This window comes from Protomyctophum parallelum (assembly GCF_964188405.1).
Source record: "Protomyctophum parallelum genome assembly, chromosome: 20".
Taxonomy (NCBI): Eukaryota; Metazoa; Chordata; class Actinopteri; order Myctophiformes; family Myctophidae; genus Protomyctophum; species Protomyctophum parallelum.
The window spans coordinates 28,662,946-28,682,496 of NC_139718.1; the positions used below are offsets into that span (position 1 = coordinate 28,662,946).

Genomic DNA, 19,551 nt, shown 5'->3' on the forward strand with positions numbered 1-19,551 from the left:
GAACTTCCCTTTCATCCTAAAGTTCTTTAAACTTTAGGATGAGAAAAAACAAGTGTTTGCGCCGTCCATCACTCAATAGTTAAAGTAGACAAATCTAAAATAGAAAAACTCAATCACAACGTGGCCCTCTTTGGGAGAACAACTTACAGTATTAACATTGGAGATATTAACGCTGCATATGATAACAAGGACTTTTAAAAAGTGTGTGTGTGTGTGTGTGTGTGTGTGAGTGTGAGTGTGAGTGTGAGTGTGAGTGTGAGTGTGAGTGTGAGTGTGAGTGTGAGTGTGAGTGTGAGTGTGAGAGTGGCCATGCAGTCTAATGTCATTATCAGCCTGGGTAATCTGGCACTGTGGCTGATGTGGCTGGAGAGTAAACAGAGAGTTAACAAGTAGTAGGACAGACCCTGTCTGCACGTACACACACATACATTACACACACATACATTAGGACAGACCCTGTCTGCACGTACACACACATACATTAGGACAGACCCTGTCTGCACATACACACACATACATTGTGGTGGAGGATGAAGATACAGAGTGAAAGGAGAGGAGAAAAGAACAGAGGAGAAGAGTGGCTGAGGAATTCAAAACATTAGATTCAGCCAGCAAAACCTACTGTATACAGAAATAAAGAAGATGGATGGATGGATGGAGGGATCCCTTGCTTCCTTGGACATTGGACAACATACAGTCCAGTACAGCCCAGTACAGTAGTCCGGTCCAGTAGTCCAGAATGGTACAGCACATTATAGTCCAATACAGTCCAGTCCCGCTGTAAAATTCGAGTTAGAATCGCGATTCTAATGCCGTCCGATTCAGAATCGATTCTCATTTTCCAATTTACTTTTTTTTTTTTGCACAAATGTACATTTCTGCAAAAAAAACAAAAACATGCACAGGTACTACCTGTGCATGCAATGCATTATGGCCTGGGTTTCTGCATAGTGCATTTACTACCAGCTAAGCTAAGCCTGCCAATTGTATTTAGTTTACACCTGTTTTAATACTAATGTATTGTTCTGGTATTGAGTGAGAAGAGATTTTGTAACTTTTGTACTGGTTCAAATTTGTGCAAGCTAAATAAATGAGACATGTTCTTACTCTTGGATTTAACCTTTGTGTGTTTAAATCATTCAGTTGATAAAACCTTTACAATTATACAAGCTTTTTACTAAATGTACTCATGCCAGAAGACTGGAGTAGATCATGCTAAAATTCTATTTAATTGTTTTTAATAAATAAATAAAACTGCTTTAGAATCGGGAAAAAATCCTTTTTGAATCGAGAATCGGAAAAATCGAATCGTCACCCCAAGAATCGGAATCGAATCGAATCGTGGGACACCTAAAGATTCGCAGCCCTATCCAGTTCATTCTCCAGTTAACATTCACACTTGCCCGGTCAAGTCTGGCAACCCCAGCTAAAAAAACCCGAAACAATGAAGCATAATACAACATATTCACCAGTGGCCAGCATCTGTTTTCTTTTCAAGGTATTTATATATTTATTTGTTGTTGCTCCTTTTTAAGATACAGTGCATGCGGCACCCTCACTCACAACAAGGGTATACGATAAATCAAGGTGATGGACGTGATGTGGGACGGTGTGCAGAGCGCGAATAAAAGCCGCATGGAAACATTCGTCTCTGTCAACGCTGCTCTTTTAACAGCTCGCAGACGTGCGCTTCATTACAAACCCGGGCTCAGACCGGCATCAGTAGCTCAGCCGCCGTCGACGACGAGCGTCATTACTTTTCCCGTTGCGCTTTGTGCTCCGCGAAGGAGACAGATTGCGAGCTGCCGTGACAGTTTTTCACTCACACCCAGATACTCCGCCGTTTCGGCGTGTGTCACTTTGCATCGGTGTGTGTGTCTGAAAGAGATGGACTGTGTAAATATTTAATCGGCATGTATTCAACTGTACATCATACAGTAGTCACACATTATGCAATGTATGTACTGTATGTGCATGCATGCGGGCAGGCGTGAGACTACATTGCTATATATACTACAGAATCTGTAGGTGTGTGTACTGTATGCAAGCACAGCTGTATGTGAGCAACTATTTGGTGAGTATTGTACACATGTGCGGGATGGGTGTAGAGAATTTGTGTGTGTGTGTGTGTGTGTGTGTGTGTGTGCGTGCGTGCATGCGTGCTGGCCTGCGTGCGTGCTTGCGTGCGTGTGTTTTTGTGTGTGCTTGCAGTGTGTGTGCTGCCAGCAGCCTGGCAGGACGGATGATGACTCACCCTGTGCAGCGTAGGACGTTTCTCCCTAATGGGAGCTCCCTGAATGGGCTGTTTGCTGTGGACAGTCAGCCGTCCGTCCACTGTGCCTCAGCTTTTCTTCCTTTCTCTCACCCCCTGCTCTCTCTTCTTCTCTATAAGTTACACAGTATAAGTATACACAGCCATCCTTCCCCTATCCCTCAATTCCTGCGTACCTTTTCAGTTCATACTTCCATGCACTCACCCACCTCGCCTCCTCCCCGTCCTTCCATTAGCCATCCGTCCATCCCTCTATCTGTCCTCTGCTTCGCTCTGCCTTCTATTCATCGGTCCATCCATGCTTTCGTACCTACCCATGCTATCCATCCCTGTTATATAACCCTCGTCTCATCCATCTTCTTTCCATCCCACTATCTCTTAATTTCGCTATCCCTGAATCCATCCATCTATCTATCATCTTAGCTCTCCATCTCTCCCATACTTTAATCTGCCTGCCATCCGTCCGTCCGTCCGTTGTCCAGCTGTTCTCCATCCTATCCCTTCCCTTCATTTTTAATGTCCGTCTTCCGTCTTTCCTTCCAGTGATTCCTTCCATTCTTCATGCTTCCAATCTCACATTCCCACCATCAGTCAGTTTTCTACATTCATTATCAGTCTGTAGAACTGGGCACCAATTGGAAATATAAAACTTCTAGACCCGTAGCTACCCCCTAAGGAACCTGTGCACTTAATAGAACACTGTACACCATAGAGCTGTTACTCTACACACTGTAGATCTGTTAATTAATTATTAATGAATTATTTAAATGTATTAATTATTTTGTGAAATAATTCATCCATCCATCCATCCATCACTACCTCCCTCCATCCATCCATCCATCCATCCATCCATCCATCCATCCATCCATCCATCCATCCATCCATCCATCCCTCCCTCCCTCCCTCATTCAGATCCTATACCACGGCAACCAAAATAGTCCTGATAACTGATTCACTGTTAATGTTAATTCACTGTTAATGAGCTGCTGAAATGCTGTAGGACACGTGTGGAATAGTGTCATAGAGACTGACTCAGAGTGTGTGTGTGTGTGTGTGTGTGTGTGTGTGTGTGTGTGTGTGTGTGTGTGTGTGTGTGTGTGTGTGTGTGTGTGTGTGTGTGTGTGTGTGTGTGTGTGTGAGACACTGTGTGACTGTGTGTGTGACTGTGTGCGTGCGTGCGCATGTGAATGTGTGCGCATGTGAATATATACATACATTAGGCTATGAGTCACGACAGGGAGAGAACAGAGTCTTTTGTAATCAGACAGATCTGATTAGTCCGGCAGCCACACAGTAGATTAGTAGAACATGTTGCTGATGATAATGTTTCTCCATTAAGAGACCCCCCTCCAATTACACCCTTCTGTCTAATTCTCCCCATTACACTTGTATTGCCATGAAAATGACAGCCCTCTGGATTCCCAGAGCCACCCAAACCATAACCATCACCACTGTCGTTGACGTGTGTGTGTGTTTGTGTGTGTGTGTGTGTGTGTGTGTGTGTGTGTGTGTGTGTGTGGTGTGTGTGTGTGTGTGTGTGTGTGTGTGTGTGTGTGTGTGTGTGTGTGTGTGTGTACGCAGGTGCACGTGCGTGTGTGTACGCAGGTGCACGTGCGTGTGTGTGCGCAGGTGCACGTGCGTGTGCGCGTATGCGTGCGTGTGTGCGCGCACCCCCATGGTGTTGCAGTGGAGCGAGCAGTGATTTCAAGTTCCTCTGCATACACATCACATAGGACCTCAAATGGGCCACACACACAACCAAGGTCGTGGAAAACACATTTCAGTATAAAATCCCCTTTTGCATGCACTGCCATCGTATTCACTTGACTAGGCCTTAATGCATATTAGCCTATAGCCTATTAATTAATTAAGCATTAGTTTGATGATCCAATGTTCTTGCTTTTCCTGTGAACACTAAGTGGTCGATGGTCTTATCGTGACAATATTTTGTAAATCTGGCTTTCATAGCAGCCAGTTGTATGTTTGTGGATAGTGTATGGCTGCTGTTGGATCATCGCCTGCTTTGGGAGTAGATAATAGTGCCAGTGGTCTTTTTATCATCGTGCGTGCGTTGCGTGCGTGCGTGTGTGTGTGTGTGTGTGCGTGCGTGCGTGACATACTGCTATTATTACCAAGTGGCTTATGGACAATCAGTCTCGCCCCAGCTGGGCTTTTTACATCACAGTTGGCTTGAGAACAGCGGCTTGCGTACTTCCTAATGATAATGAACCAAGTCGCCCACAGCAATTAATGCACTTAGTTACTAATGATGATTAACCAGGGACCATATTTTATTTGGGATGTTGATAAGCTGCCCCCGAACACAAATAGGTTAATTAGTATTGTGGTTTGGCGAGGCTCTCTTTCGCCAGGTGTGTGTTCCTGTTCGTTAAAGATATGGACAGCTCACTTGTGCATCCCGCTGGAGCCTTCCAATCCCTTTATGACTGTGGAAATGTGTGTCCTTGTTTGTGAATGAAGGAAGGGCTGGGAGAATTAACACAAAGAAGTGCGAGGCTCTGGAGGCTGAAAGCCGCTGCGTGTTCTCCTCCTCTCTGCTATCTTACTTCTTGTTCTCTCTCCTCCCTATTTCCTCTCTCTTCATCCCCTTAGTGTATCCAGTCATCTAATTATTCGCCTCAGTGGATGACTTTTTGCGCCTATTTCTACTCACATCCTTGTCGTTTATAGTCTACATTTTACCCAGGGCACGGTGCCGAGCTCCCTGCACTTTGTCACCTGATCTGATCCTTAATTACAACAAGTGGATACGCTCAAACGATCAGTAGGAATCAAATCAAAATGGCATGGGATGGACATGATGACATTTTTACTTGAGAGGGTCCCATTTCAAAACAATACAATTTCATTAGTTAAAGTTACATTTTAAGTAATGCTGTGAGTCTGTCAATTCTCTCTGCACATGCACACCGTGCCACTTGAGCACACTAACGTTTTTCTGCACAAAATGTTAAGGTACACCTTCATCATTCATTGCAAAAATTGCCCACATTGCCCTTACATAAACACATTGTCTTCTTGCTGTATTTTTGTGCTTTCCACCGTTTGTTTTTGGTAGACAGGGATGTTTTTGGGCAACATAAACAAACTGTGAAACACATCAGATTAAAACATTTGGATATAAAATTTGCCTCTGTATTGGGAAATCATTTTACAGATTTTCAAAAGCACCAGTGAAGCTATATAGACAGCTCCAAAGTGTGACTGTGTGAACACAGCCATGGTTGCCTGTGAAACCCCTCCCCCAAGCTATAGCACTATAGTAAATAACAATATGTACTTGACTTGAAGTGTTTCCCATGCCATAATGAACTATAGGTACAGCATAATCACACTGTAACTGCTTCATAATCTACTGCATAGTGCTCTATGAAATCAAAGATCCATGACTGCATCTTAGCTGAATAGTGAAAAGAATATTTTAAAACGAATTATCTACTGCTCTGCCAATCATCACTTGTGGTAAGTGAGTGGCATTTAGTGGTATTATCTTTATTGATGTATATCCACCATCACCGTGAAGGCTGAGGTTTGATTCCTCCTTCCTCCTGGTGCCTCTGGTTTGGCCAAGCACTGCAACAATCCATCTATGTCACTGCATTCAACTCTTCATACACCCTTATAATGCAGTATGCTCATGATGATGATTTTTTGCAGTGCACAGTTATTAAGTGCTGCGGTGTCCTTAGTGCATCTGATTAAATAAGGGTTTATTGTATTGCCATTACCTTCAAACTCAGCCAGCTGACAGAAGATGGGAGTAATCAACTGTGTGAATGAGAATTTCAGCGTACCCTCATATTAGGTCCTCATGGCATCAAATATTCTCACAGAACTTTCCTTGATTGCTATCGGGAAATGTGTTCCATTAATAAACCCCTGTACCCTCGTCCCTCGTACGAACTCAGAAAGATATTACAGAACGCCGCAATATTTCTGCTATACTCATCCAGGGCTGTAATCAGACCCATGTACATTACACCTTACTGCTAATACATGGCCATTTTCTGCCTCCATTACATTTCTCTTCTTGTTTTTGCCTCTTATTAACATGATCTGTTCCTTATCTACGTTTCTTCCATTTTTGCAACTCATCACTTCTTTGCTGTTTTTACCCCATGCCTCATCTACCCCCATCTTCTTCCCTCTTCCTCCTCCACAGCTCTGTTGCTAGCTGAAGGTAAGTTGTTCTTCTCTTTCCTCGGCATCCCTGCTGCTGCTGCTGCTGATGGTGTTTCACTGAGTGTGCTGTGGTTTTCTCTGATGATGGTGTTTCACTGAGTGTGCTGTGGTTTTCTCTGATGATGGTGTTTCACTGAGTGTGCTGTGGTTTTCTCTGATGATGGTGTTTCACTGAGTGTGCTGTGGTTTTCTCTGATGATGGTGTTTCACTGAGTGTGCTGTGGTTTTCTCTGATGATGGTGTTTCACTGAGTGTGCTGTGGTTTTCTCTGATGATGGTGTTTCACTGAGTGTGCTGTGGTTTTCTCTGATGATGGTGTTTCACTGAGTGTGCTGTGGTTTTCTCTGATGATGGTGTTTCACTGAGTGTGCTGTGGTTTTCTCTGATGATGGTGTTTCACTGAGTGTGCTGTGGTTTTCTCTGATGGTGGTGTTTCACTGAGTGTGCTGTGGTTTTCTCTGATGATGGTGTTTCACTGAGTGTGCTGTGGTTTTCTCTGATGGTGGTGTTTCACTGAGTGTGCTGTGGTTTTCTCTGATGATGGTGTTTCACTGAGTGTGCTGTGGTTTTCTCTGATGATGGTGTTTCACTGAGTGTGCTGTGGTTTTCTCTCTGGGGAATGTGTTCTGCTCTGGACCCAAAAGAGAAATTTGGTGTCTTCCCAAACTTCCAAAAACGAACTAACCACTAATGCCCTAGATCTTAACATTTTTGGTTTGTTTCGTTTTTTGGGGAAAATAAATCAACGTAGGACAAATATAAATAACTATATTTACCCACAACGGGGTCGCAATGAAATACTGGTCTATCAAATATCTCCGAGCAGGAGGACTGGCCTGAAGTGATTAGGAGCACATGGATCAGTCAGTTAATGTAAAGTTGCTCATTGGCGATTATAAATACTTCATTGAACACTAAAGATATTTTCTGAATGATATGGGTCCTCCTATGAATTTGGCATACTGTAGCTATTCTACTGAAAAGCACTAAACAGTAATCAAATCTATCTTTTCCTATTCTAAAGTAGATTACCCCCAGCACTTAGATAAAAGAGAGATATGGTGGATAATGTACCTCCTTAATCTCTTTAACACAAGTAAGACACGCAAACGCGGGAAGCGAACGCAGCTCGTAAATGGCAATAACAATTAGAATAAATTACATACTTTTTTAAAGTTTTCTTTTTAAACTTCACTTTTTGTGTTTTTTTAAGATTTTATTTTTAAGTTAAGTTTTTTGAAGTTTAAGTGTTTTTAAAGTTGTTTTTTTAAGTTAAGTTTTTTTGTGGTTTTTTAAGTTTTTAAGATTTTATTTTGAAGTTAAGTTTTTTCTTTTTCATTTTAAGTTAAGTTTTTTTTTTTAAGTTAAATTGTGTGTGTGTGTGTGTGTGTGTGTGTGTGTGTGTGTGTGTGTGTGTGTGTGTGAGCGCGTGCGTGTGAGCGCGTGCGTGTGTGTGTTTTGTGTGATACAGCTGCGCCCTCTGGTGGCGGGCGGGTGGTGTAACAGCGGGACACACACACACAGACATTCAGCCCTTGCTGTCATAGTTAGTGCTCAGTGCGTTCACAATCACTGCATTCGCAATCACTGCGTTCGCAATCACTGCGTTCGCAACTATGAACTTGAGCTGACTTATTTGCCATTTTTTACTATTTTTCAAAACCTTTTAAAATAGTTCGAATAGCCGATCTACAAGCTCACGAGTCACAACGTGTCGATGTAGATCGGTTAGTTGAACTATTTTTAAATGTTTTTCAAAATAGGTTTAGGGATAAGACGGTAAGGGGAGCACAAGATAGGGCCCCAAATCTCTTTGCTGAAAATAGCCGATCTACAAGGTCATGGCGGTCAATTCGCATTGCGATTTGTGTGAGATTGTAAATGGTCAATCATTCTGGAGAATGTCCATCCCCTTTGTTTGGTAGGGCTTAATAATAACTTGAGCCCTATTTTTAAAAGTAGCTAAAATAGCAGATCTACAAGCCCATAATACTCTGATCTTCTATTTGTGCTATTTTTGTTTTAGTTTTTTTGCCTGAAATTACATGCCCGAAATAGCGAGGGATGTCATACACCAGGTTGAAATTGGCTATAAATTCCCAGTCTCTAACAGCTTCAGCTAAGCCGTTTCACCTCCAACGGCATAGGTGCCCTTTTTTGTCTGACATCGTCTGCAACTGAATGATGGATTAATTCTCCTGACCACAGGATTAATTAATCACAAACTCATGACTTTATTTTCCCTTGTCAAGCGGAAGGCCAAACCATTAGATAGCCATAAAAAAAGAATCTCAGCTCAGAAATTAGAAATGTAATCACTTACTATGTGATTAATGCTGTGTGTTTTTTTTGTCTTGTTATTCTCATTGAGTACATATTTTCATGTTGTGGAGTGGCACAGTGCAAGAGGAATGGTGTGATAATCACATTTTAAACATGAGCAAAAACAAAACCCTGTCAGTACAGGTCTTCAGGGCACATACTGTCTTTGAGTGTGTAATTGATTTAGCTTAAAAGCATGTTAGCGTGTGTGTGTGTGTGTGTGTGTGTGTGTGTGTGTGTGTGTGTGTGTGTGTGTGTGTGTGTGTGTGTGTGTGTGTGTGTGTGTGTGTGTGCGCGTGTGTGCGGGCGTGCGGGCGGGTGGGTGCCGGGCGGTATGCATAAGCATGTGTATACAGTATAATGGTAACATGCATGCAAGACAAGTTGACTGTGTGTGTGTGTGTGTGTGTGTGTGTGTGTGTGTGTGTGTGTGTGTGTGTGTGTGTGTGTGTGTGTGTGTGTGTGTGTTTGAGCATGTGTGCTGGAGTGCCTGCTGTGCTGACACACCTGACCGCTCTTCCCTATCAAGGGAATGGCTGTGATCTTTAATGGCAGCGTTAATATTTAATAGTGAGCGTGTTTTCAGCTAAGAGCAGCGGGTTGGGACACAGGGTTTCTGCACCAGGTGTCTTAATGGTGGGAGTGTTACAGACATGAGGATGAGAGTGGAGAGAGTCAGTTCTCTCTCTCTCTCTCTCTCTCTCTGTCTGTCTGTCTCTCCCACAAAGTTAAGCCTACTTTATACTTTCTCCCTCAACGTTGTGACTGGTCAAAATGAAATGCACTGTATAATCACTGTACCGTTGTGAAGTCTACATGAATCTTTTGTCATTACTGAACCAATGTTATGGACCAGTTTGTACTGCTCCAACAATGGTGTCTGTACCACAGCCACACAGGACATATGGGACATTTTGTTGATAATAATAAAATGCATTTCTACAGCACATTTTAAAAACAATGTTACAGAGCTTTATATCAAACAATATAATTTAATGGTTTAAATTAAAACATGTAGAAAGAAAAGAACACAATACACAATACAATATTAATAGTCTAGTGACTAAAAAAACTATTAAAATAGACAGACAGAGAGAGAGAGACCGAGGTATAAATTTGTATTGAATTTAATTCATAATTTAGGTGTTTGGTAGTCTGGCAGTAGATCAATCCAGCTCAGTGAAATGTTACTGCTTATTAGGGACATTGTTCCAGTGTTCCACTGCAGGATGAATAAAGTATTCCTCCAATGTTTGGCCGCTCTGTTTGGTCTTGTCGAATGCCCGACCAAGAGTGAAAGCTCATTTGAGCTTATATAAAGTAAATGATGTACACAAGAGGACATTAGCCACAGAGAATAGTTTGGGTATGGATACTGCATTATTAAAATGTATCCTCTATTTCTTTCTTCTACATCTTTATTTGTTTTTTGTTTTATTTTTTATAAGTTGAGCTTTTTATTAGACATAATTGAAATAATGTAGGCTATCATAAAGTCCACCAATACGAAGGAAACATCATTTATTTATTTTTTAAATAACAATAACAAATCAATCAATGTTCTTTCCTCATGTTTTGTCTGAATCGTACAGCAAAGTACTTTAACTGAATTAACAAACAGATTCCCTGCTTTACTTTAATCATATTATTCCTCTCCTCTCCTCTCCTCTCCTCTCCTCTCCTCTCCTCTCCTCTCCTCTCCTCTCCTCTCCTCTCCTCTCCTCTCCTCTCCTCTCCTCTCCTCTCCTCTCCTCTCCTCTCCTCTCCTCTCCTCTCCTCTCCCACCATTCTCCCCCCACAGACATGCCAGACAGGAAGCTGACATCAGATGACGAGGAAGCCAAACGGATTGCAGAGATGGGCAAACCGGTGCTGGGGGAACACTCCAAGCTTGAAGTCATCATTGAGGAGTCTTATGAGTTCAAGGTGGGCGATTTTCACCGTGAAAAACAACCCTTCAATCAAAACTGTTAGCTGCTGGGTATTTATACAAGCCCAAATGTTCCTGTTTTCGTGCTTATTTCATAAAAGTGAATGTCAATTTCTAATGTCAAACACTGTATGAGATGTTCAGTGCAGTACTGACATCCTCCATCCTCCTCAAGCACAAATATACACAACATATTTGTTTCAATCATGCATCAAATAGAAGGGATGGGTTGCTTTTGCTGAGGACTTGATGCCACTGCCATCAAGTGGTGAAGGATGAGCACTGAATGAAGCCTCAAGCTTATAGCAGTGATCTTTAATGCAGGGGCTAGAATGAAGAGAAGAGGAAAATAGATGGGGGGAGTGTCATAAAACATAATATTAAAAACAAATCTAATTTAAATTACATTTCAACTGTGCCAATGTAACCACTTTCAACCTGCCGTTCCGATTTTGGGGATGCCATTATTGTAAGAAATGTAAAAATAGCAGATCTACAAGCTTGTGTTGTGAGCTTGCAGGGCGGCTAGTGTCATGTTCTTAAAGGGATTTTGCAATGAGGGGCTGCAGGCTATCATTATTTGGTGGTCCTTGGCATGGAGCTTACATTCTGAATGTAAATGATGAATGGATTGTTTATCTGCTTATCTTTTTCATTTTCATTTTTTCAGAGCACAGTGGACAAGTTGATCAAGAAGACCAACCTGGCTTTAGTGGTCGGAACCAACTCTTGGAGAGAACAGTTTATGGAGGCAATTACTGTCAGTGCAGGTACAGGTCCCACCATGCTCAGATTCCAGGAGTCTACAGCGACACATGAGCCTTTTATTTTTTATTTTGATATATTTTTGGGGGCTTTTAGCCTTTATTGATAGATGTACATCTAAGTTGACAGGCAACGGGGAGAGAGATGGGGGGGAAAGACATGCACCAATAAGGTCGTCAAGATCGGGACTCAAACCCACGACACTGTCAGGCTGGATTACCAGCCTAGGTGCCGGGACCCGCTAGGCTGGCCCGGACCACATGAGCCTTTTCTACAATAGTTTATTAAATCATTTAGGCAGTATTAAAATACTTTGTTGAAGCTTTCTCTAGAAATGAGAGAAGATAAACCTCCTCTTTGAAAAGCCATTTCAACATATTCCCTTCAAAACTAAATTAAATCAGTTTTATTACTTGTAATTTTTCCACCACTACCAATGGTGCTCTCAGAATGACACAATTTTAAGATCAGTCAATAATCCTAAATTACAATTTCTAAACAGTCATAAATAAGGGCTTAGATTCATTCATAACTCATGAATTATAAACACAGTAAACAGCTTCATCATTTGTTGACACTTGGCCAACATTATTCACTATTCATATCATATGCAATATAAACATCTCATTTTGAGATCAGTAACCAATTATTTGCCTATATTTAATAATAATTATTTATTTTATATTTACTATTTTGTAATCATTTCATAATGTAAAATTGATACATGAACAATATGCCTATGATATTCTTACAATGAATGTATAGAGAGTCTCATCATGTCTCATCATCACCATATGACATCCACCAAACCCACCACAGTCCCAGTGCCTTGGTTCATCACTTCACCTACCTAACCGTTGAAATATTTAATCCAGCGACACTGTTTATTTTTTCATGGTGCTCCTCCTCTCTCTTCCACTGCCACCAGTAGCACTAAAACATGGATGTGCCTCACATGGCCTGCCACTTTGAATCAACACAGTGTCCCCTGGCGTACACCATTTTACTTTGCATTTGAGGTGTTAAGTTGTTAATTGCCCTTATTCAGAGTGACAATGAGTAAGCAGGTTGAAGGGGCTTTCAGTGTCTCACTCAAGGACAATTGCAGTTCATGTCGTCCACCAGTGAGATCAAACGGGTGACTTTTATGTTACGAGATTTATGTTTTACTAACCACTATGTGAGACACATTCCAATATAATGTGTCTTACTCTTATTCAAGGACACTGTGACAGTCCCTGCAATGAGCAATGTGTCACACTGGCTGCTAGCTTCAAACCTGACTTCAGGTCAGGATAACCTCTAGGTTAGTCACACAACTGTAAACTAATAGTTATGTTTTAGTTTACAGGTTTGTGAGTGACTGTCCAACCTGGAGGTGATCCTGCCACATAATTGCACAAATTAGTCCCAAATTTACCTCACAGTGTCATGCTGTGACCTCTGCTCAAGCATCCAAACAGCATTGTTTACAAAGTGTTGTTTATAAAAGAAAAACTACGCTGAAAGCCCAGGGCTTAAACTAAGCTAGAAATCAAATTATTGCTCAACAAAGTAATACAAAAATTAAATTAAATGTTTTGGGGAAGGGCTTAGGGCATCTGTATCTGTAGGGCATGTTATTATTAATATGGAAAAAAATTAACCCTCAACCAAACAAATTTAAACAACAAAATAATCTAGGATTCATTTTAATTAGAATCTACTGAGTGTGGTTACCGGTAGTTACAAATGAGTCCATTCACTGTATGTTTCCTATCCTATGCTCTCTTCAGGTATTCAGAGATTTCACAGTAATAGTTCCACAGTTTTAAGTGAACGTTGTTGTCCGTCCTTCCTTCTGTCACCCCTCATCCTGTATCCCCTCACCATCTATCATATCGCCTCTTTATCTCTGCTTTTTCATCTGCAATCCCAATTTATTTTTTTCCTATATTTCTCTCTCTCTCTCTCCTTGTCTTCTTCATTGTCTCTTCCTACTCCTAACTCCCAATCCCTGTGCCTCTCTCTCTGCCGTGTAAAATAACTAAGTACATTCACTCAAGTACTGTAGGCTACTTTACAAAATTACAAATTTGAGGGTTTCAGCCATTTGAAAATGCCGATCTACAAGCTCACAATGCATTGCATCGCGATGCATTGTGAGCTTGTAGATCGGCTATTTTCTAAATATTTGTGACATTTGAAATTGGACATTCTGTATAATGAGGCTTTTACTTTACTTTTACACAGTATTTCTATATTGCAGCATTGATTGATACTTTTACTAAAATAAACCATTTGAGTACTTTTTCCACCACTGCTCTCTCTCCCCGTCCAGATGAGGACGAGGATGACACGGGCGAGGAGCGTCTTCCGTCCTGCTTCGACTACGTCATGCACTTCCTCACCGTCTTCTGGAAGGTGCTGTTCGCCTGCGTGCCGCCCACCGAGTACATGAACGGCTGGGCATGCTTCTTCGTCTCCATAGTCATCATCGGCCTCCTGACAGCCATCATCGGAGACCTGGCATCCCACTTTGGCTGCACCATTGGCCTCAAGGACTCGGTCACTGCTGTGGTGTTTGTGGCGATCGGCACCTCTATCCCTGGTCAGTTCTGTGTGTGTGTGTGTGTGTGTGTGTGTGTGTGTGTGTGTGTGTGTGTGTGTGTGTGTGTGTGTGTGTGTGTGTGTGTGTGCGTGTGCGTGCGTGCGTGCGCGCGTGCGTGCGTGCCTTAGTAGTCTTCTTTTTTTTCAATAATATTTTTATTGATTTTTACATTTTATGACAAGGAAAAAAAAAAAAAAAAAAAAGACAGCTCAGCTCAGACACGTTGTGGAACAAAGGACTCAGTTACACACATATACCTATTACCTACATCGAACCAAAAAATGTAATACAAAATGGGTTAACAACTTAAAGAAAATAAGATATGCATATATAAAACACATAGTCACATACATACATACATGCATACATACAAACATACGCAAGGAGGAATGATAAATCTAAACATCAAGGTTAGTGGTATCGCTTCTGTCCAGGAACCCTATGGTCAAGGTGGTAGCTAAATGAGGGCCAATAAATCGTAAATATGGGTCCCATATTTTATAGAAGGCATCGGTTGTGGAGCGTAGCAGGCAGGTTAGGAATTCCACTTTTAGTCTTTTTAACAGTGGATTTTCTTTAACTTTTCTGTTTTTGGTGCATCTATAGTTTGGCCATGATCACTTTGTTATACCGGTATTTTAACTTCAAATGATTAACCATATTGCAGATACCACCATGTAAAAACAATAACAACAAAGTAGCAGCTACTCTTCCTGGGGTCCACAACAAAGATAACAACATTATTAAGTCACGCCTTTAAACTAGGCATGACAAGCCATCAAGTTACATTCCGTCATGGTTATTCAGGTCAGTTAATTAGCAGCTCTAGCTGAATTAAATATGCCTTACTGAGTGTGAGTTTGGTCCTTTAGGGATGGGTGGATTTATGCCTAAATGTAACAGAAAACTGAATGTGATTAACTGACATTGTATGTTTGTGTGTAAATACATATGCAAGCATTTGTCTTATAAATGTTTATCATGTGTGAGGGCATGAGTTTATGAGTTAACGAGTATGTTTAAAGATAGATACTCTGGCTGTCTTCTACCCATTTAGGGATAGATTATTATTATAATACCTGTGATTAATTAAGACCATAGAATGACAAAGACAATGAACTCTTATTTAAAAAATAAGTGCCAATTTGTTTAAAAAATGTATCAAAATCCATCCAATAGCTTCCCATGATCAAAACTGACTATCGAACCATTAGGTCAAAATATGTGTGTCTAACAAATGAGCCGACACTAATTCTATGTCTCACCATCCTGTGTCACCTTGAAATATATCACGATACAGGACTTGGATACTAGAGAAATGACATTTCGACTGGTATTTAAAGGGGGTGTCCAGGTGGGGTAGCTGGCTAGATAAGAGAGGCTGATCTCTGTCGCTGCACTAGCAACTTCTACAGCTTAATTGTTTTTGGTGCCTGTTCACCAGGGAATAGAACTGGGAGGGATAGCTGGTGACATCACATGTATCAGAGTACAAGACGGTGGCTCAGGGGTAGAGTGGCCGGATGGGAACCGCAAGGTTGCCAGTTCGAACCCGGCCTCCCCTAGAGTTAGTGTAGAAGTGTCCTTGAGCAAGACACTGAACCCCTAATTGCTCCCGATGTGCAGGTTGGTGCATTGCAAGGTTTCCTCTGTCATCAGTGTATGAATGTGTGTGTGTGAATGGATGAATGTAATGCACAATCTATGTATGTAAAGCGCCATGGGCGCTATATAAAGGGCCACCAACTATTACGGGTCAGCAGCAGTGCCAGTGACAGAGGCTAAGTGTGATAACTACTGATTTAGGAGGCATTATGTAGAATCGGTCTTAATCGGTTATTAGTGAGTTTTGTAGCTATTTATTATTATCCGCCCCAGGTGATGTCATGTGGGTCAATACATCATCATCAGACATCATCATCATCATACTGTATTTAGTGAGCTACTCGAGCCCACACTGACTGTTTCTTCACTGTGGTCGGTGCATGCAACCGCAATTGCAATTTCCCCAAATTGTGAATTCTCTAGTTGTATTTTAATTTTGGGTCTTGGTTTACTCCACAGACACGTTTGCCAGCAAGGTGGCGGCGGTGCAGGACACATACGCGGATGCCTCTATTGGGAATGTGACTGGCAGCAACGCGGTCAACGTCTTCCTGGGCATCGGCGTGGCCTGGTCCGTGGCGGCCATCTACTGGCGCATGCAAGGGAAGCCGTTCGTGGTGGAGGCCGGCTCGCTGGCCTTCTCCGTCACCCTCTTCACCATCTTTGCCTTCCTGGCCGTGTCGGTGCTTCTGTACAGGCGCCGGGCCCACATCGGAGGGGAACTGGGTGGGCCCCGGGGACACAGACTGGCCACCTCAGCCTTCTTTTTCAGCCTCTGGTTCCTCTATATCCTGTTCTCCAGTTTGGAGGCCTACTGTCATATAGAGGGATTTTAAGACCCCCCCACCCCCTCCCCTTATACAGAAAGAATAACTCTTAACTCCATTGCGGAAACAAGATAGAGGTTTCAAAGTACAACTTGCGGGAGTGAGAAAAAAATAAGATTGAATTCTTGCTTGTGGATCTTTTTTGTCCGGTCGTGTAATGGGACGGAGAGGAACAGGAGAGGCAAACCCAAGGAGTGCAGCGTTGCTGCTTTCTCCCTCACATCCGTCCCGCCTGCCACTGTCTTTCTCTCTGTCTCTGTCTCTCTCTCACAAGCTCTCGCTCTCAAACCCTCCTGTAAGAATGCTCAGTGGTGTGTACTGTAGCCTGCACCGGGTGCTGAAAGCGTGTCTTCTGGCTGCAGGAGCAGCCATCCTGAGCCCAGGCGAGTGAGTGTGCTCACAGCTGGGATTGGGGTGCTACTGAGTCATAAGAAGATGCAGAGAGGTGGGCCTGCATTCCACTGACGGAGACTGCAGTCTTATTATACCCAGAAGGAGTTGAGCTATCAGAGGTCTATATTTTTTTCAACACCTGATGAGAATGTTTTTTGTTTTTGTTTTGTTTTGTTTTTTAAGCATTTAAGTATTTTGGCGATAAAAATTTAGAATAAAACTATGATGAAAAACGTTCAAAAAGAGGAGTCAAAGACACTATTTTCTGATCCACGTTATGGAATGACTTAAAAATTTCTGTCGAGTGTTAAGCTGGATGGACTCATAGTATTTATTTTTATTTGCATAGTTTCCTAAGGAGCGCCACAGAGTTCTCAGATTTAACGAGAGCTGAAAGTGGGAGGAGCTACAACTGACTGGCAGACAAATCAACCAATCAAACAGGCGTGGAGGAGGGAGCTCGGGGACACAATGGACCTTGCCAAACTGCCCTGGACATTACTTCCGTACTATATACGTAACTATATATAATATATTTCCATATTTTCTGTATATTTTGAATATTTGTTTAAATGTGATCACCTTCTGCTCTAACAAAAATGGTGGATCGCTGTGGCTTGGGGGTAAGGGCAGGTAGGGTCGGGTGGGGAGTGTCATATCCCAGAACGATGTCTTCACATTTCTAAGAGTTCTGTATCTTGCCTAGGAAAAAAAAGAAAAAAGGAAAAAAAAAATCTAAAATGAAAATAATGTATGACATTGTATTTTATTTACTGACGATATCTTGGTCTCACTCGAGTTTTCACCTTTTGAGAGTCCAAAAGAAAGAAATGTGTTGCTGCAGAGATACAAATTCAGAGGTATTTTTGTACTGTTCCTTCCATGCACTTTGCTGTATAAATCTATTTATGGAGACTTCTTCTTGTACACGTGCAAGAGGCCAATATTCAAAAGGCACGTATCACTATGGACTGTAGAGTGCCTGTGCCACATAAAGATCTTGTTGTGACGGCACCCACTGACCAGCTGCCTACTACCAGTTCAGTTCAACTAAATTCCACGGGTTCCATTTCCAAAATAGCCCCATATCCGCAGTTTCATGCTACATATCAGAAAGAAATACCAATCATATTATATTTAGTTGACTTGTAGCACAGCTGTCACACTATTTCAAATCACTGAAATGGACATTTCCATTAAAAGAAAAATCTTATTTTTAAGTCAGTGTTCATTATGTCGAAGCAGGTATTGCTTAAAAATAGTGGTATACTCCAAAATCAATTGGAACAGGAGTGTAACAGTAACTAGTCTTTCACTATTCTGAAGTGTCACTGGTCTGGGTGCCGAAGCAGTAAATATCTAGAGTTTGAATTTGAAAGTAATGTGATATTGAATGCTGTTTAAATACAAAATGACTGGTGCTTTGTTTTTAATGATATATATATATATATATATATATATATATATATATATATATATATATATATATATATATATATATATATACGTTTAAGAGCTCCCAACACGATGAAAATGTTTATTACTTCATTTGCATCAAGCATACATTGCTCTGTAGCCTAATCACTAGTCTTGGCCAATTTTTTAAATCACTGAAGAGATTTAATACCAAAGAGATTGGATGCTAAATCTTTTTCAAAAGTTGCAGTGACACTATATCTCCACAGGGGGGTGACATTCTCAAGTCCCTGTGGTCGTCCGCTCCTCTCTTTCATTGAATATTCTGCTTCCTTTGTGGTGAGCGAAGTCGTACATACATCCAGTGGCTAAAATCAAATGCATAATATTCGCCTAGCCCAGTGGTCCGGGGACCACCATGCATTAGTCTTTGAGGGGTTCCAGGTGGTCCCCAGCTAAATGATGGAGAGTTGGTAACCAAATGGACCCTTATAGATCTTTAACTCTTCGAGTGTAAAATGAAACCAAATAGGTCCATTTGGTTTCACTTTACGCTCTCAAGAGTTATTGTTAAACATCGGCATTACATAATTTTCAAGAAGTCTACACAATTAAATATTCAAAGTTTTGGGTCCGAGAGGCTAATAAATGTCTTCAAATGGTGGTGTATGTTTACATAGACACGGTATAAGCGTATTGGTCAGAATGGCATGTCAACACAATACTCTTTCACATCTCATTCACAACTTCACAAGGTAGCTTTGTCTGAGCATCAGCAAAAGTGTGATGGTGAAATTGAACAAATGTTATTTTGTTTTTAATTTACATTAATGTATGACAGAGACCCCACAAACCAGCCCTTGGAAGCCTTGAGACAATAAATATATGGGTGTTTGAATCTATAGAGGTGGTATTTTTTGTTAATTCTAACACAAGTGCACAGCAGGAATTTATTGTGACTAAGAAATGCTGTGTGTGTGTGTGTGTGTGTGTGTGTGTGTGTGTGTGTGTGTGTGTGCGCGTGTGCGTGTGTGCGTGTGCGTGTGCGTGTGCGTGTGCGTGTGCGTGTGCGTGTGTGTGTGTGTGTGTGTGTGTCAGTCAGGCCTCTGTGGCTTCTCTGTACAGGTGATTTCACTTTCACTTAGTTCTCTGGCATGGTATGGAATGGGACATTTGGTATATACTGTAGTTTTTTATTGGCCTATAATATTGTCTATATGCATGCATT

General features: G+C 41.6%; 1 protein-coding gene across 1 annotated transcript in view; it reads left to right on the forward strand.

Annotated features, from left to right (window-relative positions):
• The window catches only part of slc8a3 (solute carrier family 8 member 3), a 140,009-nt gene extending 120,784 nt beyond the window's left edge, over positions 1–19,225 (forward strand). The window contains exons 4-8 of the mRNA XM_083792383.1: positions 6,456–6,473; positions 10,599–10,723; positions 11,398–11,497; positions 13,813–14,082; positions 16,147–19,225. Of these exons, the coding sequence (XP_083648509.1) occupies positions 6,456–6,473; positions 10,599–10,723; positions 11,398–11,497; positions 13,813–14,082; positions 16,147–16,523 (890 nt within the window). The 3' untranslated portion in view covers positions 16,524–19,225. The remainder of the gene's footprint in view (positions 1–6,455; positions 6,474–10,598; positions 10,724–11,397; positions 11,498–13,812; positions 14,083–16,146) is intronic.
• Positions 19,226–19,551: the final 326 nt, after the last annotated feature.